Below are 23,532 nucleotides of genomic sequence, written 5' to 3'. Positions count from 1 at the left end.
AGAGGCCTTGCCATATTGAGAATTGTTTTTAGGAGATGTAGAAATTCTGGAGAATTTGAAATGCAAAAGATTCACTCATCTCAAATAGTGATCCATTGCAATCATGTACATAATGGTCACTTTCATAAACTTATATATGAAGATCATAAATCAAGCATTGTAAATATCAAAGACCATATAGCCTTTGCTAAAATAAAGCAGACTGATTTTCTGCGTGGGAGTTGACTCTATGTAATTCTAGTAAATGTCAATCTGTACAAGCCATTGAGCATGCTTGATGTCATAAACTTCTACAATTCAGGGTCAGCATGGCACATTGCAGAAACATCTTTTTAACAAGCAGACATTTTACAGGAAACCAAGGATTAGCTTTCCTGCAAACCTTACAGGAAAACTCTTGCAAACAGGGAAAAGGAGAATGGTTACTTATCCGCGCAAATCAAAACACACTGAACGGTGGCAGGCAGCCAGCAAAACTATTTCTGATCTGTTATCCCATCTGGTTGGCTTGTAAGTCATTGGAATATACATGCTAATATCTACTTTAGAAACAAATGCTCAGTGGGACTCATAAAAGTCTTGGTGTGCTGTTTATTATGACTGCATTGCTTGTGATCCATAGAGAACAGTCTTCCAGCACTTGCAGGGTTCCTAAGAGTAAGCCAAAGCGTCTCAGCAACAGAGCAAGAAAAGATGCCTTTACTATTCACATGGCCATGAGCCAAAAAGCTCTCACACATCAAGCAACAAGTATTATATTTTCAACATTCTGCTAGCAAAGTAAACCTCACTCTCGGGTCCTGTGGCCTTGGTATATTGTAATTGAGTGCAGACTGTTCTTTCACATACGTGAAAATAAGTAAAAGCAAGTCAAACATAATTCTGGCAATCTTTCTATAGTACAACGTAATGTCAACAGCTGCTTAAAAGCCTATTATCTTGGCTTGATGTCTGGATCTTAGGTTAGCGTTATTTAATAGTCAAATCAAAGTGGAAAAAAAGTGTAATTGAATAACAGCAAAAAGACACAGACACCAACTGAGTAAAGTATGAGATATGTAGTAGTGAGTCTCCATCATAGACAATATAGAGGATCATACAGCCTAAGTTTATGTACTTGATCTTTCATTTATCACCAGAAGTGAAGATAAATGTAAAAAGGGTCTAATGCCAGCACATGGTTACTGTGCAAGAAGATATATATATATATATATATATATATATATATATATTTTTTAAATGGCATCACACCTATCCACAGACTATTTCTGGAACTGCATTTCTATTCAAAGTAAAGATGAGCAAATTTATTTGAAATAAATTGAATTTTCCTTAAATAAAATAAAAAAAGTGGATTCTTGAGAATCCAAATTTATGGGTATTTGTTTTGGGTTAAACAAGTAAAATGACAACTGGTCACCATTTTGCTGGTATACAGAGAACTGAAAAAAAATCTTATACTCACTGCCACCTTTCCTCTGCTATCTCCATACTAGTCCTACCACTGCCAAGTTTCCGATCGCAGTCAGTTGATGTGCATTGCACCTTACATGACCGCATGTGGCGCCATGGACATCAATAACATGCATCGTGCCCTCATTGATGGTGTGGAGCTGTGTGTTAGGAACACCTTGACAGAAGGAAGACAAAAGAAAGAAAATTGGAAAAAAAAGATAAAAATATGCAAACGCTGATAAAAGGAGTCTACCACAGGCGGGTCTAGGGCCGACGAGAGGTGAATGTAAGAATTTTTTTCCATACCCTTGCTGACTGATTCAACCTGCTTAGAATTACCTTACTGAATTTAGCAAATCTGCTCATATTGAAATTTGGTCGATTTTCTCAACTCTAATTTGAATAGATTGAGCTGCAATACCAAACATAGCCCACGGACAGAACAAGCATCATTTCTGGAGAAAAAGATAAAACAATATTCTAATTTCATTTAACCTTTTGAAACATAGTTATCACTTTTTGGTGTCATGGGTTTTATTATCATCCTCCATTTTATCAAAGGTATTGCTACTAGATATGACATCTAACTTGGAAGGCTAAAATTAAATTAATTTTACATGCAAACCTAGTAAAAAAATATTCTTGATATATATGTTGTCAATCTACAATATGTATGTAAACAACAAATATGTGTATGAAGGTGAAATTACACTGTGCAGAATTATTAGGCAAATTAGTATTTTGATCACATGATACTTTTTATACATGTTGTCCTACAGTAAATCTGGTGATGTGCATCTCTGTAATGAGGAGGGGTGTTGACTAATGACATCAACACCCAATATAAGGTGTGCTTAGTTGTTAGGCAACTTCCTTTCCTTTTGCAAAATGGGTCAGAAGAAAGATTTGACGGGCTCTGAAAAGTCCAAAATTGTGAGATGTCTTGCAAAGGGATGCAGCAGTCTTGAAATTTCCAAACTTTTGAAGCGAGATCACCGAACAAGCCAACAGGGTCGCAAGAAGCGTGTTGGCCAAAAAAGGCGCAAAATAACTGCCCATGAATTGAGGAAAATCAAGCGTGAAGCTGCCAAGATGCCATTCGCCACCAGTTTTGCCATATTTCAGAGCTGCAACATTACTGGAGTATCAAAAAGCACAAGGTGTGCGATACTCAGGGACATGGCCAAGGTAAGGAAGGCTGAAAAACGACCACCTTTGAACAAGAAAGATAAGATAAAACGTCAAGAATGGGCCAAGAAATATCTTAAGACTGATTTTTCAAATGTTTATAGACTGATGAAATGAGAGTGACTCTTGATGGGCCAGATGGATGGGCCAGAGGCTGGATCAGTAAAGGGCAGAGAGCTCCACTCCGACTCAGACGCCAGCAAGGTGGAGGTGGGGTACTGGTATAGGCTGGTATCATCAAAGATGAACTTGTGGGATCTTTTTGGGTTGAGGATGGAGTGAAGCTCAACTCCCAGACCTACTGCCAGTTTCTGGAAGACAACTTCTTCAAGCAGTGGTACAGGAAGAAGTCCGTATCGTTCAAGAAAAACATGATTTTCATGCAGGACAATGCTCCATCACATGCATCCAACTACTCCACAGCGTTGCTGGCCAGTAAAGGTCTAAAAGAAGAAAAAATAATGACATGGCCCCCTTGTTCACCTGATCTGAACCCCATAGAGAACCTGTGGTCCATCATAAAATGTGAGATCTACAGGGAGGGAAAACAGTACAGCTCTCGGAACAGTGTCTGGGAGGCTGTGGTGGCTGCTGCACGCAATGTTGATTGAAAACAGATCAAGCAACTGACAGAATCTATGGATGGAAGGCTGTTGAGTATCATCATAAAGAAAGGTGGCTATATTGATCACAAATTTTTTTGATTTTTGTTTTTGCATTTCAGAAATGTTTATTTCTAAATTTTGTGCACTGATATTTGTTTACCTGGTGAAAATAAACAAGTGAGATGGGATTATATTTGGTTTTTATTAAGTTGAATAATAATTCTGCACAGTAATAGTTACCTGCACAAACAGATATCCTCCTAAGATAGCCAAATCTAAAAAAAAACACTCCAACTTCCAAAAATATTAAGCTTGGATATTTATGAGTCTTTTGGGTTGACTGAGAACATAGTTGTTGATCAAAATAAAAATAATCCTCTAAAATACAACTTGCCTAATAATTCTGCACACAGTGTAATATGGTTTTAGAAATTACTTCACTGGTTTCCATACAAGCACAATAATTCATACCATTAATGTTATAAATGATTGCTATAAACAAATGTAAAGTGTAAGAAAAATGATAAAGTCTTATATACTGTATGAATACATTCCAAATTTTATGTGAGAACTCTGTGTACTTAATGCATTTAAATCACAATTAAAGGAGAAATTGAAAAGCATGGCGTCTCTTTTCACATGTCTAATGCAGTTGCTTTGTAAATGGAAGGCAACTTGTGGAAACAAATTACACACATCTAAAAGCAGTGAAGCGTAGTGCAATGCTCTATGCTGCAGCTAAAATTGTCTTGTCGACAATATGGAAACAAATGAGGTAAAGTGATCCAGGCACTGAGGAACCTATGATGAAAACTAGATGACACATTTATAGCATACACAAGTGTGTAAAGTAATGACTTTCTGCTCCAACAGTTTTGCAACAGGGAGCCGTAAAAGCAGTCATCTTACATTTGTGGTTTCACCAACTGTTAGAAAATAGTTTGTGCAATAAATTTACTAAAACTTGGAAAAACAGAAAAGCTAAAAGAATATTCCCTGTTCTGCAAAAAATGCAAGTCGTTTTCAGAAACAATTAATATTATAATGTTATGTAAAAGTGAAAGGCAGATATTAATTTCTGGTTTAAAGGAAGTGATGTGTGTTTCTATGGATGTGCGAAAGGAAAGATATGAAATCGTAGACAGAGGCAACAATTCTACAGACTATACAACTGCGTCAAATTAACAAAGGAATCATCACTGTATGATTATCTACAATGCCCAACATTGGGTGCATTACAGTTACTGACATGGACTCTAATCGGTTATACATTTTGTCTACCAAAATGTATATCCTGACATCCATCTAACGTCAGAAAATCCTATCTAAAAGATAGTTATAACACCATTATGTTTATCTATCAAAACCGGTATACAAGCTATATGTATTACTACTTTCTTTAATTCATAAAAAATACATGCAATTTAAAACTACAGCAAAATGCATGTTCTGGGTTTAGGTTGGTCCAGTGGTTAGTGTGCTCTTTGCTGCAGATATTTGCTCCCTTATGTAGAATTGCAGTGGAAAACATACCTGGCTACAACTCCTAAGCCAGGCTCTGATTAATGCTGCCCGAGTTTTGGGCATCATTAATTGAGCGAGAGTCTCCCTTTAAAGAGGCATTAACTAAATATCATGTATATTTAGGGCAGGATCAGACAGCTGTATTATCAGTCCGAGTGTGATCCTACAAAACATCGGATAGCACCCGGATGAATGTTATTCTATAAGGCCATGCACATGTCCAATTTTTTCCTCGGACAGAGTTAGTCAGAGGAAAAAAATCCCTGCATGTCCGAGTTTGATCCAATATTCTGATTGTACTCGGCCGTACAAGTCTATGGGAGAGCTGAAACCATCAGACTGCATTCGTATGACATCTTGTTACAGTTCAATTTCCGAGCACTGATAAAATGGAGAAGCTGGAAAAAATGGTGTTCTTCATCTTCTCCTCATCCGAGAGAATCGGATCCCACTATGCTGACTCTCTGATCAAACTCTGATCAGAGAATCAACGGCCATCTGAACGAGCCCTTAGTGCTTCTAAAATACCATTAGGCATTACGAGGCCAGCCATAATCTATGAAGTATTTCAGTTGTAAATGGATTAATGGGATACTGTTCAATAACATGAAATATACAAAATCTACCATTTATAGTCTAATAAATGTTATTAAAATTCTACTAATCTCAATGATGGATGAGGTATTTAATTATCTACATTTCCTTTTGTGTGCATGTTTTTATTTGTGCTTAAATAAAGGTACGATAATAGATATTTTTTTATGTTTCTACCATTCTGCTTTTCCAGCTCTATTACTTATATGTAAATCACCGAGAACCAGTGTTACAGGTTCTGTTATTTTGCCCCTTTGACCTCAGATAATATAACATTGTCTCAGCTGGTTGCAAAAGTGACATGAAAACAAAGTTGACACTTTACTTTTCTTTGCTCTCCTTCCTTCAACTCCAATAACAGAAACAGGGTGTGTGGAGAGAAGAGGACTGTCAATCTGTGGATGTGAGAAGTGTGTGGCATGCTGACAGCTTGTTCAGCTTACAAAGGCTGTAAAGTGAAAAATGGCTGCCTGCTGAACAGTTTTCAAACGCACAAATTATCAGACATGCTATAATTCAAACTGAGCCAGAGAACTGCTCTAATGATTGGTTGGGTAACTGCAGTCATTGTGTTGTATTATTTTGCTTGTAACGGAAAGCACAATTGAATCTTTCATAAGAATTTAACAAAAAAAAAAAAACATTAAATGAACTGAGAATGTTATTTCCCCTTGTTCAACGCCTTATATTACGAAAGGTTTTAGTTTTATTCTCAGAAATTAAATAAAATAATATTAAATCCTGAGTTTATAAAAGGGTGTGCCTCAATTCACTGTCATTCCCACTGGTGAATATTTACATACATGGAATATTATAACAAAGAAAGCTCATCGATTTCAGTGGGTATCTTAAAATGATTTGTCTCCTCTGTGGTGGACCGGCAGGAGAATTGATTACATCCTGATCTGCCTGAAGATTACATCTGATTACCTTGGATTACACCCTATGATAAACGTAATGCTATAGGACTTTTCAAACAAGAATAAATGTCCAAAGCAGACAATCCCAAATACTAGCTTCATTGCCATCGTTATCACACATCTATGCCATTTGTCAAATATTCTCCCTAAAATCTATCATGTTTATCCACTAGTGCCAAAAAAGTCTAGATTTCAAACTTTTTCTTTGGAAATATACATACTGGGTAGGGTAGGGGGCAATATATAATTATTTTCCATACAGAACCTTGTGCAGCAGACCTCTATGATTCTGCTAGACAAGCAATGTTCTACATCAATTCAAGCTTTCTGCAAGGCTGGTTTAAAAATGATTCTGTTGTTCACAAGTACAATCTATTCACATAAGATCTTTAAATTGCTCCATACATTTTCACTAAATATGACATAAAAGCTCTTAAAGATATAAACTATAAACAACATCTCAAAGCAATTTCCGGAACTAGAAGAGAGAGAAGAAAGTTTAAGTTGGCTTGCTTCTATTGATTTTATTATATGCTGTATGATATTTCAAAATAATATACTCATGTTCTAAGTACTCAAACCTCTCTTAATGGTTTTCATATGTAATTTCATAAGCATTAAATCTAAACCACCAGTTGTAACAAAGCTCTGACTGCAGCGATGAAAAATGTACTTCCCACTTCCCAGCAACATATGGGCATGTGAAGGATGGATCATTGTAGCAGAAAGGAAAAGTAGAAACACCATAAATAGCATGGATTAAAGGAAAAGCTACACAGAAAGAAATACAATTCACAAATTGTTTAAACATATACTTGGTGAAATATGAAACAGATAATCAAATAAATAAAGGAAAGGTAGAGGAAAAGTTTGGAATTTATTCCCTTCTCCTGGGATTTATTCACATTTTTGTTTAAAAACACATCTAAAAATGCACATTTAATTCTTGCCAAACATCCAGAAATTCCAGGACAGTTTGTAAAAATAGGGTATATTTTTGCCCTGTCCGTAAAAAGAATTTAAGGTGTCCTTGATTTTTTTTGAAGCTGAAGAAACTTGTACAGATTGTTTTGATTGTAAGGTTTTGCTCACACCATTTTATTAATCGGACGAGTGCTATCTGATTTTTTATTGGATAGCACTCGGACCAATGAGATGTAATGGGGCACTGCTGATCAACCTTTTTTTCTCATACCGATTCGGCATCAGAAGAAAATTGCAGCATGCTGCAATTTGACCCGTAAATCAGATACGACTCGACCATTCTATGGGTGCGTGAAAATCATCGGACTACACTTGGATGACTCGCAGACTCACAGAATGGGGAAGATGGAGACATTTTGTTCCCCATCTTCTGTTCACAGTATGCTCCGATTCTCGCATCTGAGAGAAACTGATTACACTATGCTGCCACTCAAACTTTGAGTGTCATTTGCATAATCGACTCGATTAATCTAAGGCCATTTGACCCTAACTTAATGAATGCAGCTGTTGTCTTTTTATCAGAATTATGGGATAAGAACATATATCACTTATAGCCATAATGATTTCCCATGGTTTTCCAATGTGTTCATAAAAATATTCTCTGTTCGTGATTTTTTGATAAGTTTTCTAGAAAAAAATAAAATGTCAAGTTGGCAACCTTGATGAGGGGGCACATATCTGCCAAATATTTCAAGTGCCAGACCTCTTGGGGAACACTATAGAATCATTGGTTAAAAATAAAAATGGTTCAATTAATTTTGCCCCTGAGTAGGCCTAACAAAGTCTATCAACAATGGATAGCCGTTACATTTATATATCCCAAAACATTGGGATCTGACAATTAATGTATAGGGGAAATTTTTCCAAAATATTTTTTAAATATTTTGCGCTTGGTGGTAATGATATGAAGGAAAAGTATACACATCTTCTAAATTTCTAAAGATAAGTCTAAAAGCATGCTGAAAAATTGCACATATAATAGATATCCATTTATAACATTTGGATATGGTGTAGACATTTCTGTTGAAAAAATATACTGATGTAGCTGTAAACATATGATTCTTTATCTCCCTGAAGGGATATGAGAAAATACAGCAGTGTGTGACAAGTTGAGTAACAGGTCTCATTTAATAGGAAGTACCTCCAGAGTATTAGATTCCTAGGCTCACGTTTCTGACAGAAGCAAGCTCTGGATTTAGTAGAGGTCAACAAAACCTCAAAATGTACTGTTTTATTTTAACACACTGTTTTTGAAGCCAGAACAGTTTTGTATTCCCAGTAACTGTAAACAGGCAATTGAAGCGCGGCTCTGAGCAATCATATGGTTTAGGATCCCCTTGGCCCAAATACAGACGCATTTTAATTAGCAGTAAACAACTCATTTACATAACTTCAAACAGTGCAATTGGTTTTGCACAGATGAAGTGGAATAGGCACAACAGCAGTTAACATCTATGGTGATCAGAGCTCATATAACCAATTCAGTGCTCAAAGGCTTGTAGGAAGAAGAAATGAAACAGAAGGGTTTGTTAATAATAGGTCTATTGCTGAATTGCATTGTGTTTTATTTTAGATTGGAAAGCAAAGCAATGAGCTAAACACTATCAACTCGAACCAGGATAAAAGTGTATTGGAGAATAATAAGCATGACATGAAAAGCCAGGTGGTAGTAAGCCAATCCCAGGAAATCTGACTACACAAATGTCTACAATGCCATGTGTGCCCCAAATGTTACAGCACAAATGTTATGGAAATTCTTCTATGCATCTGTGAACAATTTTACACAATATTTTCTTGTGGCAATGAACTTTTTAAACAGGGTAGATCAAAAAGGATGGAAACCCAAAACATCCTCAGACAATTCTTGTATATGAGATTAAAAAAAATGCGCATTTCTTCCATGTCTTTTTTTCCTTACCCTCCAGTGTAGAAGGAGTGTTTCATTTCAAAAGTCTTTCTCTGAATTACAGAGATGACTGCTACAACTAGTTACATTTTTTGAGACTGAAACAACTTATTTGTCATTTAACAACCGGTTTTATCTTGATCCCATAATCATTCTTTGCACTACAAAGCTCTGAGCATTTAAAATAGATTGTGGTGGGATGGAAAGTAATTAACGCTCTCCGTCGTATCGTAAGTGTGGCACAGATGGAGCTTGGAAATTGGCATCATTGCTATTTGTGCCAAAATAGAATGTCTTTTCTACGGGTCTTACAGTTGTGGAAGGAAAAATACCAACACAGCTTCTACTAATATTATGTCACACATGACAGATCTCCAACTCGGTACATGCACCACTTAACTATCAAAATGCCATGAAAGTATCCTGTGTAAAATCTGGACAGCTAAATTGGTTTAACAGGATGCAAAAAAAACTAAAAAAAAAGAATACTTTAAAATATAAATAAAAATAAATATTTGGCGTTCAATGCTCCTGACTCTTCAGAATGGTTGTTACAGCGGTCCCTGACTGTTCCTGCTCATTTGGAGGCTGTAATCATTTGATGTATAACTTTGTGACCATTTCAATCAATCATTGGCCTCAGCTGTCCTGTGCAATGCATACAAGCATCACCATTAAGGCCAGTTATTGGCTACAGTGAATGTACAACAGGAGATTGCTGCAACAAAGTGAACAGAGACTGGAAAAGACCATTGGAAAGGTTTATTTATCATATATTATGCTTTGCTTATATAGCACCATCATATTCCGCAGCGCTTTACAGACAACATAATCACTGTCCCCATTGGGGCTCAGATTCTCTATCAGTATGCCTTTGGAGTGCGGGAGGAAACCTGTGGAAAACCAGGCAAACATGGGGAGAACATACAAGCTCCTTGCAGATGTTGTCCTTGGTTTGATTTGAACCCAGGACCTCAGAGCTGGAAAGCCACAGTGCTAACCACTGAGCCACCATGCAGCCCAGGTGAGGCTAAATTATTGGCATTACAGCTGTGATTGACTGTACAAGACAGAATTTAGCTTTTTATTTTACAATATTTCTTACTGTAAAGAAAAATCTTGACAATCATTTTAATCCACCTATCATAAAAAAGTGATCAGTTTTCCATCTTCTATTAGCAGATACCCCATATACCCTAGATAGATGCAGGTCTCAGAGGTGGAAATATCCCTTTAAGTCATGTCTCCTTTTACCTGAGTTGCAAGGAAGGTATATACTGTAGTACTGTACACGGGCAGCACGGTGGCTCAGTGGTTAACACGGCAGCCTTGCAGCGCTGGGGTCCTGGGTTCAAATTCCACCAAGGACAATATCTGTGAAGAGTTTGTATGTTCTCCCTGTGTTTATATGGGTTTCCTCTGGGTTCCCTGGTTTCCTCCCACACCCCAAAGACATACTGATAGGAAATTTAGATTGTGAGCCCCATTGGGGACAGCAATAATAATAATGTATGCAAAGCGCTGCAGAATATGATACAGCTATATAAGCAATGCATAATAAATAAATAATAATAGTAGTATTGTACTTGTCAAAAGAGATAGATTATATGCGCAAGCCCTATATGGCCTGGCATCTACATGCTGACCCATAGGTTAACAACTTTAGTTCTTCCCTATTAAAAGTGCCCAACATCAGTGAGTCCTCATCTCACTAAGTAAAATGCTAGAATTACAGCAACATGGGAAATTCTTCTGATGCTTCAGACGTTTCACTATTATTAAATTGCAGACTACAATGAGTATTTGCTTCTGGCACATCTGTAAATAGATACGGTCCAGCAAACAACAAGCACTTTTTAATTCAACAAAGGTCAGAAGTTTAGTTTATTCAAGTAGAACGACTCCTCAAAAAGCTAACCAGCTTTTCCTTCACTATGGTAAACATCTTATCAGAGTTCTGCTTAGCCAGCATAAGAAAACAGAAGAGGCAGAAAGGTCAGATCCCTATATTACTAGCTAATATGTCGTGACAATACATCAAACTGATGTGTAGTACATGGCTGTATTTGTCACTATTTAATTAAATGGAAACATGAGGAAGAATGGATAAATCCAAGCCTACAGTGTTCTACAAACTAATAAATTATATCCTAACACATGCATGTGTTTTATCTAAACATTATCTGTTATGGCAAATACATTGTGTAAGAGAGACAATGCTACAAGGCTTACCACTTCTACTCAATCTTATTTAAAGAGGAACTTATACCAAATTTTTCAAATTAAGTTGGAGAGAGCGGGAAAAAAAACATATCTATATATTGTTTCATTTCACCTCTTTTGCAGAGATAATAGCAATCAGGGAATTGGCACCTAGTGAATCAACTTTTGTTAAGTCCGAGAAGGTGTTATCAGATGGCAACTCATTTAGGGAGAAATGCACGCCACCAGTGAAAACTATTACAAATTACCCACTTGGACTTAACTAAAATTAACTTATTATGAGCCAATACTTTGATTGTTAATAGCTCTGTAACAGAGAAGGAAAATTAAAAAGAGACAAAAATGTTTTATTCTGCTCGGCAACCACTATAACATTGTGTGTTCAGCTCATCATGAAAACTTTGGAGAAAGATCCTCTTTAATAATTATGTTAACTGTTCTTCAATTGCCTTCATAATTGCATCTCCACCTTCATACCTTGTTCTAAAAAATATGTAGTATTCTCTTGAATTTGCTCTTTTATTATAATACCTCTACTGTTGGTCATATATAAAATACATTAGATTTAGGCTAAACATACAATCTAATATATATGGAAGTAGTGTCCTATTCTACATTTATGATAAAAGTTGGAGAAATAATGATTGGGCTGTTGGATTTCTGGGCTGATGGACTTTTTTGTTTTCAAAGCAATATGCTACCACCAAAATTATCTGGAAGTGATTTACCCCCAAACTCCTCTCTTCATATTCAGGCCAGATGCATGTTGAAACATCCATCTGGGATCTGCTTTTTGACCAATCTAATAGTATCGTCAAATCTAATATGTAGCAATCACACTAATAACCTATAGGAAATGGGAGGTGCAATAAGACATTGCATATTTTGACACTATATGCCAATTGTTTAAAGATCTTCTTAGCCACTCTTCGTTAAACCATTAACCACTTGGGAAAAGTCAACATTGATGAGAAAGTTACCTAACAACTTAGTCATTAAAATCAAAACTGAAGCAGATCAAGGGCAATATTTATTAGCCATTAGTTCCCAGCTAACTGATTTCTCCAGTCTTGTAACATTGTTTCTCACCATAAAAAGCTTTGTTCCTGCTGTATATGGGTGACAGGTGCATTTTAATAACATCCATCTGTCACCTGTGAAATAATTAGCTTATAGTGGAATATTTATTTTACACTCATACATCAAATCTTAACAAAGCTGCATCCAGAAATCAAGTATATGTAAATGCAGAAAATTACAGATTCAATAAAAAATGCACCTTAAGCAGTCATAACAGAATACATTTTAATATCTAAATTACATTTTGGAAGCAAACCATCATTTGTAAGCTCTTTTATCTATATCACAAGATGCTAAACATTCACATCGGCATCATGGTATTGCTGACCGAATACACAATCAGGTATTTCTCGAATTAAACACTGGAAAGATATTAAATCAGAGACCAAAATCAATATTCCCAAGATTGCTTCATTCCATAAAAATTCAAATCACGTCTGAAAAGGTGCAGTCAGCAAACTATCTGTGCATAAATCATTTTAACAGGACCCTCAGCAGGAGAGGCTAAAACAAGGTAGAAAGAGTGTCTTTAAAGACGAACATCAACGTTATTTTGAAATATGTAATATACAGTAAATCACATCTACATAATTGGTACCATGAAATCCATTTGTCATATTACAGCTCATTAATTAAATAAATTATTACTGCTTTTTGATGCAACATATTTTGTTTTACCTATTCAATATTTTCTAGACAGTGGCTCATTCTTTACGGTATTCTAGAGTTTTACACTGTTTTCCCATCATAAATATTTCAACCAATTTCATTGTGTCTATAGTCTCAACCCTAGAAGGGTAATTACTTTTCCATTATAAAGTATTATTATTATTATTATTTTGAGCACCATGGATTCCATGGTGCTGTACCTGAGTAATTAACTCTAAGAATTTTGCTAACTTTTTAATCCCTCCAAAATGACTTTTGACACCCATTGTACCTGGAAAACTACCCCAAATCACATTTTCATATCAAAAGAGACATTAATTTAAAAAAAAAAACCTTTTCAAGCATAAAAACCCAGTAGTATTGAAGTTTGGGGACAATAATAAAGTAAATCATGTTGGAAACAAAGATTTGTGACTAACAATAAGACTAGTTGTCCCAACAACCATGTCTGGTCCTTCTAACATTTAATAAAATGAGCCACCAGATCTCTCTTCCAGAAAGGATAACTACTTTGAAAAGATTTTTCCACTTTAGACAAGTTTATATTTCTATAGAAGGTTTAAGCATGTGTAACTTTGATGGCAACGGACCCTGTGCTTCCAAAAAGTCTACTTTTTGCAACACAGCTGGACATCTTCAAACATGACATTAAGAAGATCGTACAGAAGATCAGACCTACCTTCTTCAGTTTCATGCCACACAATCCCTTCCAAATTGACACTGGTGCCAGGTTCACAAGGTCCAAGGCATTCTGGTTCTGTTACTACTCCAACTTCACTTGTGTTTACACCAACTGAGCGAGTCCTTACTAAAAGCTGTTCCACAGGTGCAGCAATAGTTGATGATGGTGAAAAATACGATGGCAGAATTGGAGATGAGATGTTGTTAGAAACTGGTGGTGGAGGGGCAGGCACTGTAAACAGGGGATCAACCTGGTAAAAAAGAATATTGAGTTTTATTGACTGCACATAGTAAAGTGTAATTGTTTGACAGAATTTAACAGGTATTTCAGTCTTTGCATGGTGCTTTTACTCAAAATGTCTCTTTTGGCAATGCCATCGATTCTATTGCTGTGTTTTATAAATGCTTCTGATTTGCCACATTTGGTTGTAAATGTGGATTCTTTTCAATTTGACCTTGGCTTATCTTTGATAGCAAAGAAAAAGAAAAGGTGCAGAGAACTAGTGTTCCCTGTAGAGAATAATTTAATGAGCAGTTACTGAGAACTAGGGCAGGAAAACCTGCTGTTGAAAGTGTTAGACTGACAGGGAGGGTTGTAATTCCTCTTACCAGAAAATGATCCAGACAACAGCACTGATAGAGCTAATGGAGTAACTGCATTTTACTAATGGAAAAAATGGATGTGCTTATCTGTGTGGTGTGTAATTATGAAAATCTGCTCATAATCCTTAAAGGACTTATATTGCTTCCTTTAAGGTCAACATAGAAGCTTAGATAAATTAGTCAATATAACAGATAACTAGCCATCAGACCAAGAATCTATTTATTGGGAAATTATTTCTAATGGACAAAAATCGGAACCATTGGTATGATGTTCCAAATATATGATGTTCCATTGATATGATGAACTAAAATAAGATGTTCATGCATGAAAAAGAAAAACTAATGAAGGAATATTTAAGTTCATTATGTAACGTGAAAGGGTCATAATATATTGACTTCTGTTCTTCCTTTTTTTCTAATTATCTTCAGCTATAACAATGCCGTGAGAATAGGAAAAGAAGGCAATTATCTACACTGGAAAATGTACACAGGTCTAACAGCTGCTAGTGGCAATGTGACAAATCAAGCAAAGTAAGAAAAAGACTCTTTACAGCCTTCCAGTGTTATTTTTGCTTGATGTCTGCCAGGTGTTCATGCTTGCTGTAAAGTAGCAGCCTAGCAGGAGATATTAATCAGAGGATTGTCGACATACAGGCTTCATATACATGTAGGTGTTTACTGAATAAGTTACTGGAGGATGGACTTGCAAATATTTCTCTTTTTAAAGGAAGAAGCTTATCCCTAAAATGCAAATAAAGAATGTAATTTAGTTCCAAAAGCATATCCTGAAAGAGCAGAGAACAGAGAATGTTCAGTAATTATTAACTGGCTTTACCTGGTATTTCTACATAGAATAAGCTATTTGATGAATGAAAAATTTTCAATCTAATATATATATTATTTTTAATGTAATATGTAACAAATATTTTCATGATATTAGATATCTTTGAGATGTATCCTGCCTTCTAACCATGAAGAACCATAGGTTCAAAGCTGCTTATAAACATTGTTGGTATATAGGACCTTCTAGTGGCCTGAGGTTGATCCAGAAGCCAGAGCACTCGTTTCATCTGTATTATAGCACTAAAAAGACACCATGCAAAACCAATCTTAGGTTTCACACATCCCATGCACAGACCGACCATTTGTATTCTCACCCAAAGCCAACAATCTCATGGGCATAGGCATATATAGACGCAGGACTTTCAAATTCAAAGAAGCTTTATTGGAAGGAAAAAATAAACATTTGTTTTGCCAAAGCACGTGTACAGCAGGGAATAGGGGTTGGGACTGTGAGGATGATGGGTAGGGACTGTAGGAACGATGGATGGGGCACATCCAGGGTGGGGGCCTGTATCTGAAACACGAAACACAGATGTGTGAAACTGGCCCTAAATGATCCACAAATATCTATTTTGATGGTTTGTACTCATCATTTCTCATTTTCATATCAATTTGTTCATATTCACTTTCATTTGCATATATTCTATGCGTTTTTCAAAGTAAAAGTGCCCATTTACTAATTTTATTGAATGCCATTTCTCCTAATTCTCCCATGCACATGCATTTTGAGTTTGGCCAAGGGGGGAGTAAGCCACTGCAGACACCTTTGGTGGTAGCTTATCTACTCTGAGAACAAAATGATTGGGAGATGAAAATCAATATGCCCAATACTTCTTTTTTTCCACCAACATCCTCTTTATGTGCTCACATTCACATAAGAGAGTCGGATGATCATAATTCCAGAAAATCTAAGTTCTAAGAAGTTTTCAGGGCCCACTGGGCTTTGGTGCGCTTACTATGACCTGAATGATAAAAAAACATATATCATAATGTACACACTGGGAAAATTAGGCAGGAAGCTTGCTCCCTTGTTCCTATGCATATATTGTATATATATCTATATATGCTGTATATATCCAATACAGGGGTAACAGCACATCCAAAATAGTGAAGAAGTAACCTTTATTCAACAAAACCAGTTACATTTCTATGGGGCCCTTCTAAACCTCATATACTGTACCTATATATTTATAGCAGACCATGTTGGCAATATATATCAATATATTTAGGTCAATTCATATTATAATATATTATACTATAACATAATATGCAGCTTTATACTTATTTCCGAAATACTATAATTTAAGTAATAAATACATACAAAGTGCTATAATTATAACCAAATTTCAATAACTGTATAAGAATTTGTTTTCTACAAGCTGTAAATGAATTGAGTATCATACAATATAGCAAAGGTTGGGAAGAACTAGTATTATAACGATATGTAGACACAACATTCATACCAGTTAATAGTTTTAAAGAAACACAATTTTATTGGTAACTGTTCAGCTGCTCCTTTTTCTACTGAACCATATTAAATTAAAAATATCTTGAAGGAAACTGCTGATCGGCGGAGATGGGTTTTATACACTGCATTGCAGAGGACAGATAGGATGCATAGTTTTAATACAGTAAAATAGAAAAACAATTAAAGTTTTATTGTGGAACCAATATACATGACACATGAAAGAGCAAGTAATTAAATGGCAGAAACATTACAAGCCATTGAAGGAATTATAGTTTCAAATGGCATGTGGAACAAACTGTTCCTAAGCCACATATTTGTCAGGGGATATGCTAATTATTTTATCACACAAGCTGCAAGAAGAAAAGGTATATCAAATAATATTGGTCTCCGGAAGACGATTAAATATGGCTGATTCACATTGACAGATTCATGAAATGCCTCTGGCTTTATGCTTTTCTTTTCTTAAGATATACCATTTTTAAGGAGAAAAATAAGAACATGCAGAGAAAAGTTAAGAAACAATAACCCTGGATGTATGATACTACAACTTATCAAGTATGACTTATGAGCAGCACAGATTTAGCTGCAGGATAACATTGCTGTCTAATTATGAGTCGTCAGACAACAGCTATGTGAACACATCAATTATGGACCACAGCCAAAAGCCCTTGAGATGTTGGAAATTAGCTTCCAATACTCTTGTTTTACAACTTGCATCATAAAGAATATTGTTAAGAGGAGAGCAGAAGACTAGTCATGGGATTCTAATCACTGAAACAAGGCACCCACCCCCATGCCTAATACAGCTCCAAGAGATAACTACTAGTATTCGATATTGATGACTTTGGGGTAAAAATTGGAGAGGTTTAGTTCAAATGTCTGAAAGAGAAATGAGATAACATGAATATATTATCAATAAACCCAGAGAACCATAATTTCTTAAAGTAATTGTTTCTTTTCTCCTGATAGGAGAAATGTCCTGAAAAGTGTACATTTACATATAATGGTTCTGATTGACAAGAGTCATTTTTACTATTATGCATGATCTTATCAAAAAGTTGAAATGATTATGAAAGTCATGCTGTTCCCAGTGCATTAAATTGTTAATTCTCATTGATAAATCTTCCTGGAAACTCTGGAGAACAAAATATCACATATTCAGAATATTGATCAAAAATAGGAGGAAACGGAGTAAATAGTGATTTCAAATGCAAAATGTTTATTAAAAATAATTAAGGACAAAAATAGGATGACAAGACAGACATAGGAAGGTCCACCAAAAGTACAAAGCACCTCACATCATTCATAATAATAATGAATAGCGTGTGCTGGTAGAAATGGTAGGAATCCACTCTAGTGGGAATCCAGGAAGATATATTACAATTTGCCCAGTGGCCAATCTTCCCAAGCGAGTGCTTAAGCTAATAAATAAGAGTGGAACTAGGGTCAACCAACAGGGCAGGAACATACCGGTGGGGTGCAGACCAGGGTGGGCTTGTATGGATGGAGGACAAAAGCCCAAAGCCTGACACGCATTTCGCGTACATTGATCCGCTTTCTCAAGGCCAGGTTATATTGCCATGTCCAGTAGGACCTGGTTAAGTAACCCGAGTGCATGGTCACGTGTCCGGCCACGAGTGGAAGTGCGTCATGCGGCCGAACACATGACCAGGCAGGGCAATGTGTCCGGTGTCACGAACCGCCGAGTCACAAGCGCCCGCCCAGGCCACCAAGCTGATCGCGCATGCGTGGGAGCAAAGACTCCCGACCATGCGCAGAGCAGCCTAGAGACAGGACGCCGAGTGTCGCACCATGCACGTGCACCACATCCCACACATAAGGGCACAGCGTGAGTACAGTACTACATGTAAAGACATTGAGACCTAAAATGAAATTCAATAAAGTGTGAACGCAGAGCAGGAAGGGGCCAAAGAAGACATGATTCACAAGAGTATTCCACTGCCAACATTTGAATTGTTTGGATCTGATGTGAAGTTTCCTATAGATGGTCTCACAAGAAGGGGGGCCCACTGGTTCATAGCAAAATCCAATAATTGCTAATAAAAACATAAGAAAATATAAAATCAGGTGATACAAAACATAAAAGGGATAAATGATAAGAGAGGTTAAAAGAATTCCATCCAAATAGAAGGAGGAGAACAGATGTGGACAGGACATACTAAATAAGATATATATATCATAAATATATCATAGAAAAGAAGAGTAGCTAAATGCCTCGTTGAGGCCATGGGCAGCCATAGTATTAAGCGGTACGATCCATCTTGTCTCTCTTTGTGCAAGCAGTTTTTGCACATTCTCACGTATGCAGAATATTGCCTAAACATCACAAAGGTCACCAATTGGCCAATGACATAGACAATTATCTGACAGAGAAAAAAAAGAAAGGACTTCCCATTGTTTTGTTTTCTTTAATGAGCTCCTGACTTTAACTGCAACAATGTATACAAATTTGATAAAAATATGAGGTAAAACTGCATGTGTGATTCTTCCAATGTAATACATAAGTATATCTACACTATTCTTCATGATAGGGTTAAAGGGTTGGTCCAGCACCTAAAATGTATTACCTAAATATCTATCTTTACACCCTAACCACTTTTGCAATTTGCTTTATTACACAATGCCCTACACTTTTTCCAATGTAGCCAATCCCTAAATGTGTTTTTTTATACTGTACTTCCTGTCACATTTTGTTTGATGGTGATGGGAAGCTGTTTTAAATTAAGTGCAGTGATGGTACTCTGCTTCTATCTCCACCACCACCATAGCTTCTGTGAAAAAAGATGTCACCGGTGCGGAGATATAAGCAATTAGTGACACCAATGCCGCCCCACAGCTTCTAGCACCGCTCTCCAACGAATTGTTATCAGGGGCGGAGCTGGTGTCACTAAGTACTTCTAGCACTGACCTCAAACCAATTGTCAGCAGGACCAGTGATAGAAGTAGTTAGTGACACCAGCACCGCTCTTGATGATGATTTATTTGAGGGTGGTGCCCCCTTGTAACACCTTCTTTCAGTTAGAAGCTACTGTGGCAGCAGAGATAAAAAGCAGTGTGGGCACTGAACTCACATCTCTCACAGTGTCCATAACCCAAATCCAGGATGTCTTCAGAGGGGGAGGTGATGCAGGATGCTAGTAATTAACTGCAGCTTTGTCCCCTGATGACATCCTGTTTCAAGAGGGGTGGGGATGCTTCAGAGAGTGAGTACAGCCCAGCCTCCTGTATTGTCACATTTGAGACTCCTTTCAAATGAAAAGTCATAGGAAGTTGTCATGGCTTGGTTTTGGGATTCAATACGGTGGCCTGTTGCTTTGTGGTTGGTTCTTCTGTCTGTTAAGCTATTGCTCTTTTCCTTCCCTATCTAAATGCTGAATGTTCCTTTTATTTTTATTCTTCCTTCTTGGATTGGTCTTTTCCAGGTGTTTTCCATTTTGGTTTGCCCTATCACATTCTGGGTGGGGCTTTAAATATTATCTCTTCACTGCACTTTCTTGCTGGCTATACTTCAAGGTGGATTTGTGTTAAGGAGTTCCAGCCCTTTAGCTGAGGGATTTTCCCTGTTAGACTTAGGTTAAGTGCCCACATACCATTTTTGTAGCGTTTTTACGGGTGCAAAAATGCCGCGAAAACACTTGTAAAACAGTCTGCCATGCAAAGCAATGTGAATTCGGATGTGCTGTGCACATGATGAGCTAATTTGCACGCCGAATTTGCATTGCGTTGCAAAACGCAGCATGACCATTTCTACCGCGATTACGCTGCAAATTCGCGGCCATTGAGTAACATTGAAACGCAGCAAACCCGCAGGTATATGTGGATTTGCTGCGTTTCAATTAAATTCAATGGCCGCAAATTTGCAGCGTAATCATGGAGGGTGTGGTACCCGGGATGAAGAGGAGATTACAACTCCTCCTCATCCCGGCTACCACGCGGTGAAAAAAAGAAATAAAAAAGTTAAAAATAAACAAAACCTGTATATTCACCTCTCCAGCGGCCCCCGGTCTGCTCCCAGCCATATCCTCTCTCCTTGGTGTCCCGCGGTGTACTGTCAGGACCTGCGGTGACGTCATTTAGTCACCTGATGGTCACGCGACCTCTGACGTCGGCGGTCAGGTGATGGTCGCGTGACCATCAGCTGACTAATTGACGTCACCGCAGGTCCTGACAGTACACTGCAGGACGCAAGGAGAGTGGACGCCGCCGGGAGCAGACTGGAGGAGACCGGAGAGGTGAGTATACAGGTTTTTTTTAATTTTTAACGTTTTGATTCTCTTTTTTTTTTTACTATAGATGCTGCATTTAAAGCATCAGTTGTTCACACATTATAAATCTGCATGCGTTTTTTTCTGCCAGAGAGAGGCAAAAACGCTCTGCATCAAATCTGCTACGTGGGCACTTAGCCTTACACTGCTTATATTTTTGCTGTGTGTCTGTTTGTTTATCTTCCCATCACCTTTTCCTTTTACCACTTTTAGGTTTCTGAGATGTTATTTTAGTTTCATTTATTTTTTGGTTATCCTTACTATTCCCTCTCTCCCCTTTTATGAATGTGCTTTAAAGTTTCTCACCCTTCGTGTTCACCTTCACACCTTTCACTCCCCTTGCTGCCTCCCCTCTGGTTCCTCAGGAGGCACAAAAAAACCCTCTATGGCCTTTTAGGGAGTCGGTTCTGAGGTGGTGTTTTTAGTTGTATTGCTAGGAATTGACTAATCTGTATCAGTTGGGTGTAGGTGCAGCTTCTTTCTATAGCTAATAAAAAAACACATTTAGGCATTAGCTAGAGTGTAATAAACTCAATTACAAAAATGGTTAGGGTGTAAGGATAGATATTTAGAAAATACGTTTTAGGTGCCGAACCACCCTTTAAAGATACCAATCATGGCTTACATGAATTACATGGCAGTAACTCAATGAAATCTCTTAAACATAAGCATTATTACTATAATTTGACATTCTTGTTGTGTTACTCCAGAAGTAAAATAGCCATAACCACAAAAAATGAAACGACCCACGCATTTCAGACTTTAGGTCAATATAATAAGAATATCATTAATCTTTAGAGGACAAGGGGAAAGTTTAATAAAAAAATACTACCTATCATGTTACCTTAAGGAAGTTTAATTTTTTTTCTGTCATCAAATTAATTTAAAGCTGAAAATTACCCCTTTTCTCTGCCATCTTTGGTCAAAGCCTTTGGGAAGACTGTAATGGTCAGAGAGACCATTAGGTTTGTTGGCTTTCACAAGCATCCCTTTTTTTCTACTTTTTTTTTGTTGTAATTCAATTCATACAGTTAAACAAAAGAGGAAAGCCACCCTGCCAATAACTTAAGTGCAATTGCTGGGAGTAACCAGGCTTATCTGGTTCTAGTCAGACAGCATAAACAAACCTAACACATTTCCCTGCCCTCAACCCTTTTGTTATTTTAAGAGACACAGAAGGCTTAAAGTAGTGTCCTCACAATTCATTACCCTACCTCCCTTGTGCAAGGCAGAAGCAGTACCACAACAGTGACAAATGTATAGCCAGGCATTCATTTCCTGAAACTCAGCATTTATTCGTAACTTCTTTGTCCATAGCAGTTGGCTACCAACTAGGTCTTAATCTGTAAACAAATGATTTGCTCCACAATTAAACTATTCATTTCTTCTTTTTTTTTTCCTTCTCCTCTTGGAGGTGGCTGGCGGCTCTCCAATCTGAAGGCTCATAGGTTTTTCTATTATTTAGTACTCATGATGGTTAAAAGGCAATAAGCTCATTTGGAGTTTATAAAACTGTAAGCTGTCAACAAAAGCATTTAATGCTTCTCAGAAGCACAGTGGCTTTTGCCTGCAGAATTAATAATGAAAAAAAAAAAAAGAAAGAAATGTACTTTGCACTGTTGAAGTGCTGAGAGCCGCTCTGTCAATTATTGCAAATAGAGAAACAGGCAATCTACTTGAACTATAAAATATCATTTTGTTATTCTTTTGAACGTAATGACACCTTAGAAGAAGGGAAATGCCAGTGAGGAAGTGGAATTGATTTGAATGACATTCATTTTACTATGCAAAAGGTGAGGCACAATAAACAAACGTGCAATATATCATTGCACTCACCAGAAAGACTTTCACATGTCAGATGACTTTCACATAAAAAAAAGTAATTATTGATCATTTGTTAGATTCATACCTCTTTATAAAGGTCACAATAAGAACATCTGTGTCACTTACAAAGAGCTCAAATTTTTCCATTGGACCAGAAATAACATAACTGTTGCCCATGGAGTTTGGATTTGGTTAAGCTGTGATACCAGATATAACACACTGACAAAAGTGTTAATGTTTTTATTTTTCAAACTAAAATAACTGTTTACTTCTTGCTAATCTCAGATAACTTATGAAATTATCTCTGATGGTCCAGGATAAGACAAATGTTAAGCTAACTGTACACTTTCAATAAATGTTGGCTGAACAAAAAATAAGCTAGTTGTAACAAATTGCATGGCTAAACATGCATGTGTTTTCAGTGGGGAGAGGGGAGGATGCTGGTGTCAGAGACCTCAGGGAAGTAGGTTATTTTCTATGGGTATAAAAGTATTGGGTGTAGACATTCAACATGCCAAATCATTCTTTTCTCTGCTATCATCTTTTGTGGAAAAGTAATGGTGTTTTTACACCTGATGACTAGCAGCATCAAAAAATTGCCAATCCGCTACTTGGTTATTAGTTTATTTCCATAGACAGACTGCGCTTCAGATGCACACTGAATGGCCTGTAATATACT

The 23,532-nt window shown here is 36.9% G+C and overlaps 1 protein-coding gene across 9 annotated transcripts in view; it reads right to left on the bottom strand.

The window, feature by feature from the left end:
* The window catches only part of ZNF608 (zinc finger protein 608), a 168,673-nt gene that overhangs the window by 48,556 nt on the left and 96,585 nt on the right, over positions 1–23,532 (bottom strand). For all 9 annotated transcript variants that reach the window (XM_073676742.1, XM_073676725.1, XM_073676753.1 and 6 more), the window contains one exon: positions 13,828–14,080. In XM_073676742.1, the coding sequence (XP_073532843.1) occupies positions 13,828–14,080 (253 nt within the window). The remainder of the gene's footprint in view (positions 1–13,827; positions 14,081–23,532) is intronic.

The sequence above is a fragment of the Phyllobates terribilis genome, unplaced genomic scaffold (genome assembly GCF_046119375.1).
Source record: "Phyllobates terribilis strain yellow unplaced genomic scaffold, ASM4611937v1 Scaffold_1__5_contigs__length_1240528914, whole genome shotgun sequence".
Lineage (NCBI taxonomy): Eukaryota > Metazoa > Chordata > Amphibia > Anura > Dendrobatidae > Phyllobates > Phyllobates terribilis.
Note: the sequence above shows the minus strand (reverse complement) of the source record. Positions and strands in the feature narration are given on the sequence as shown.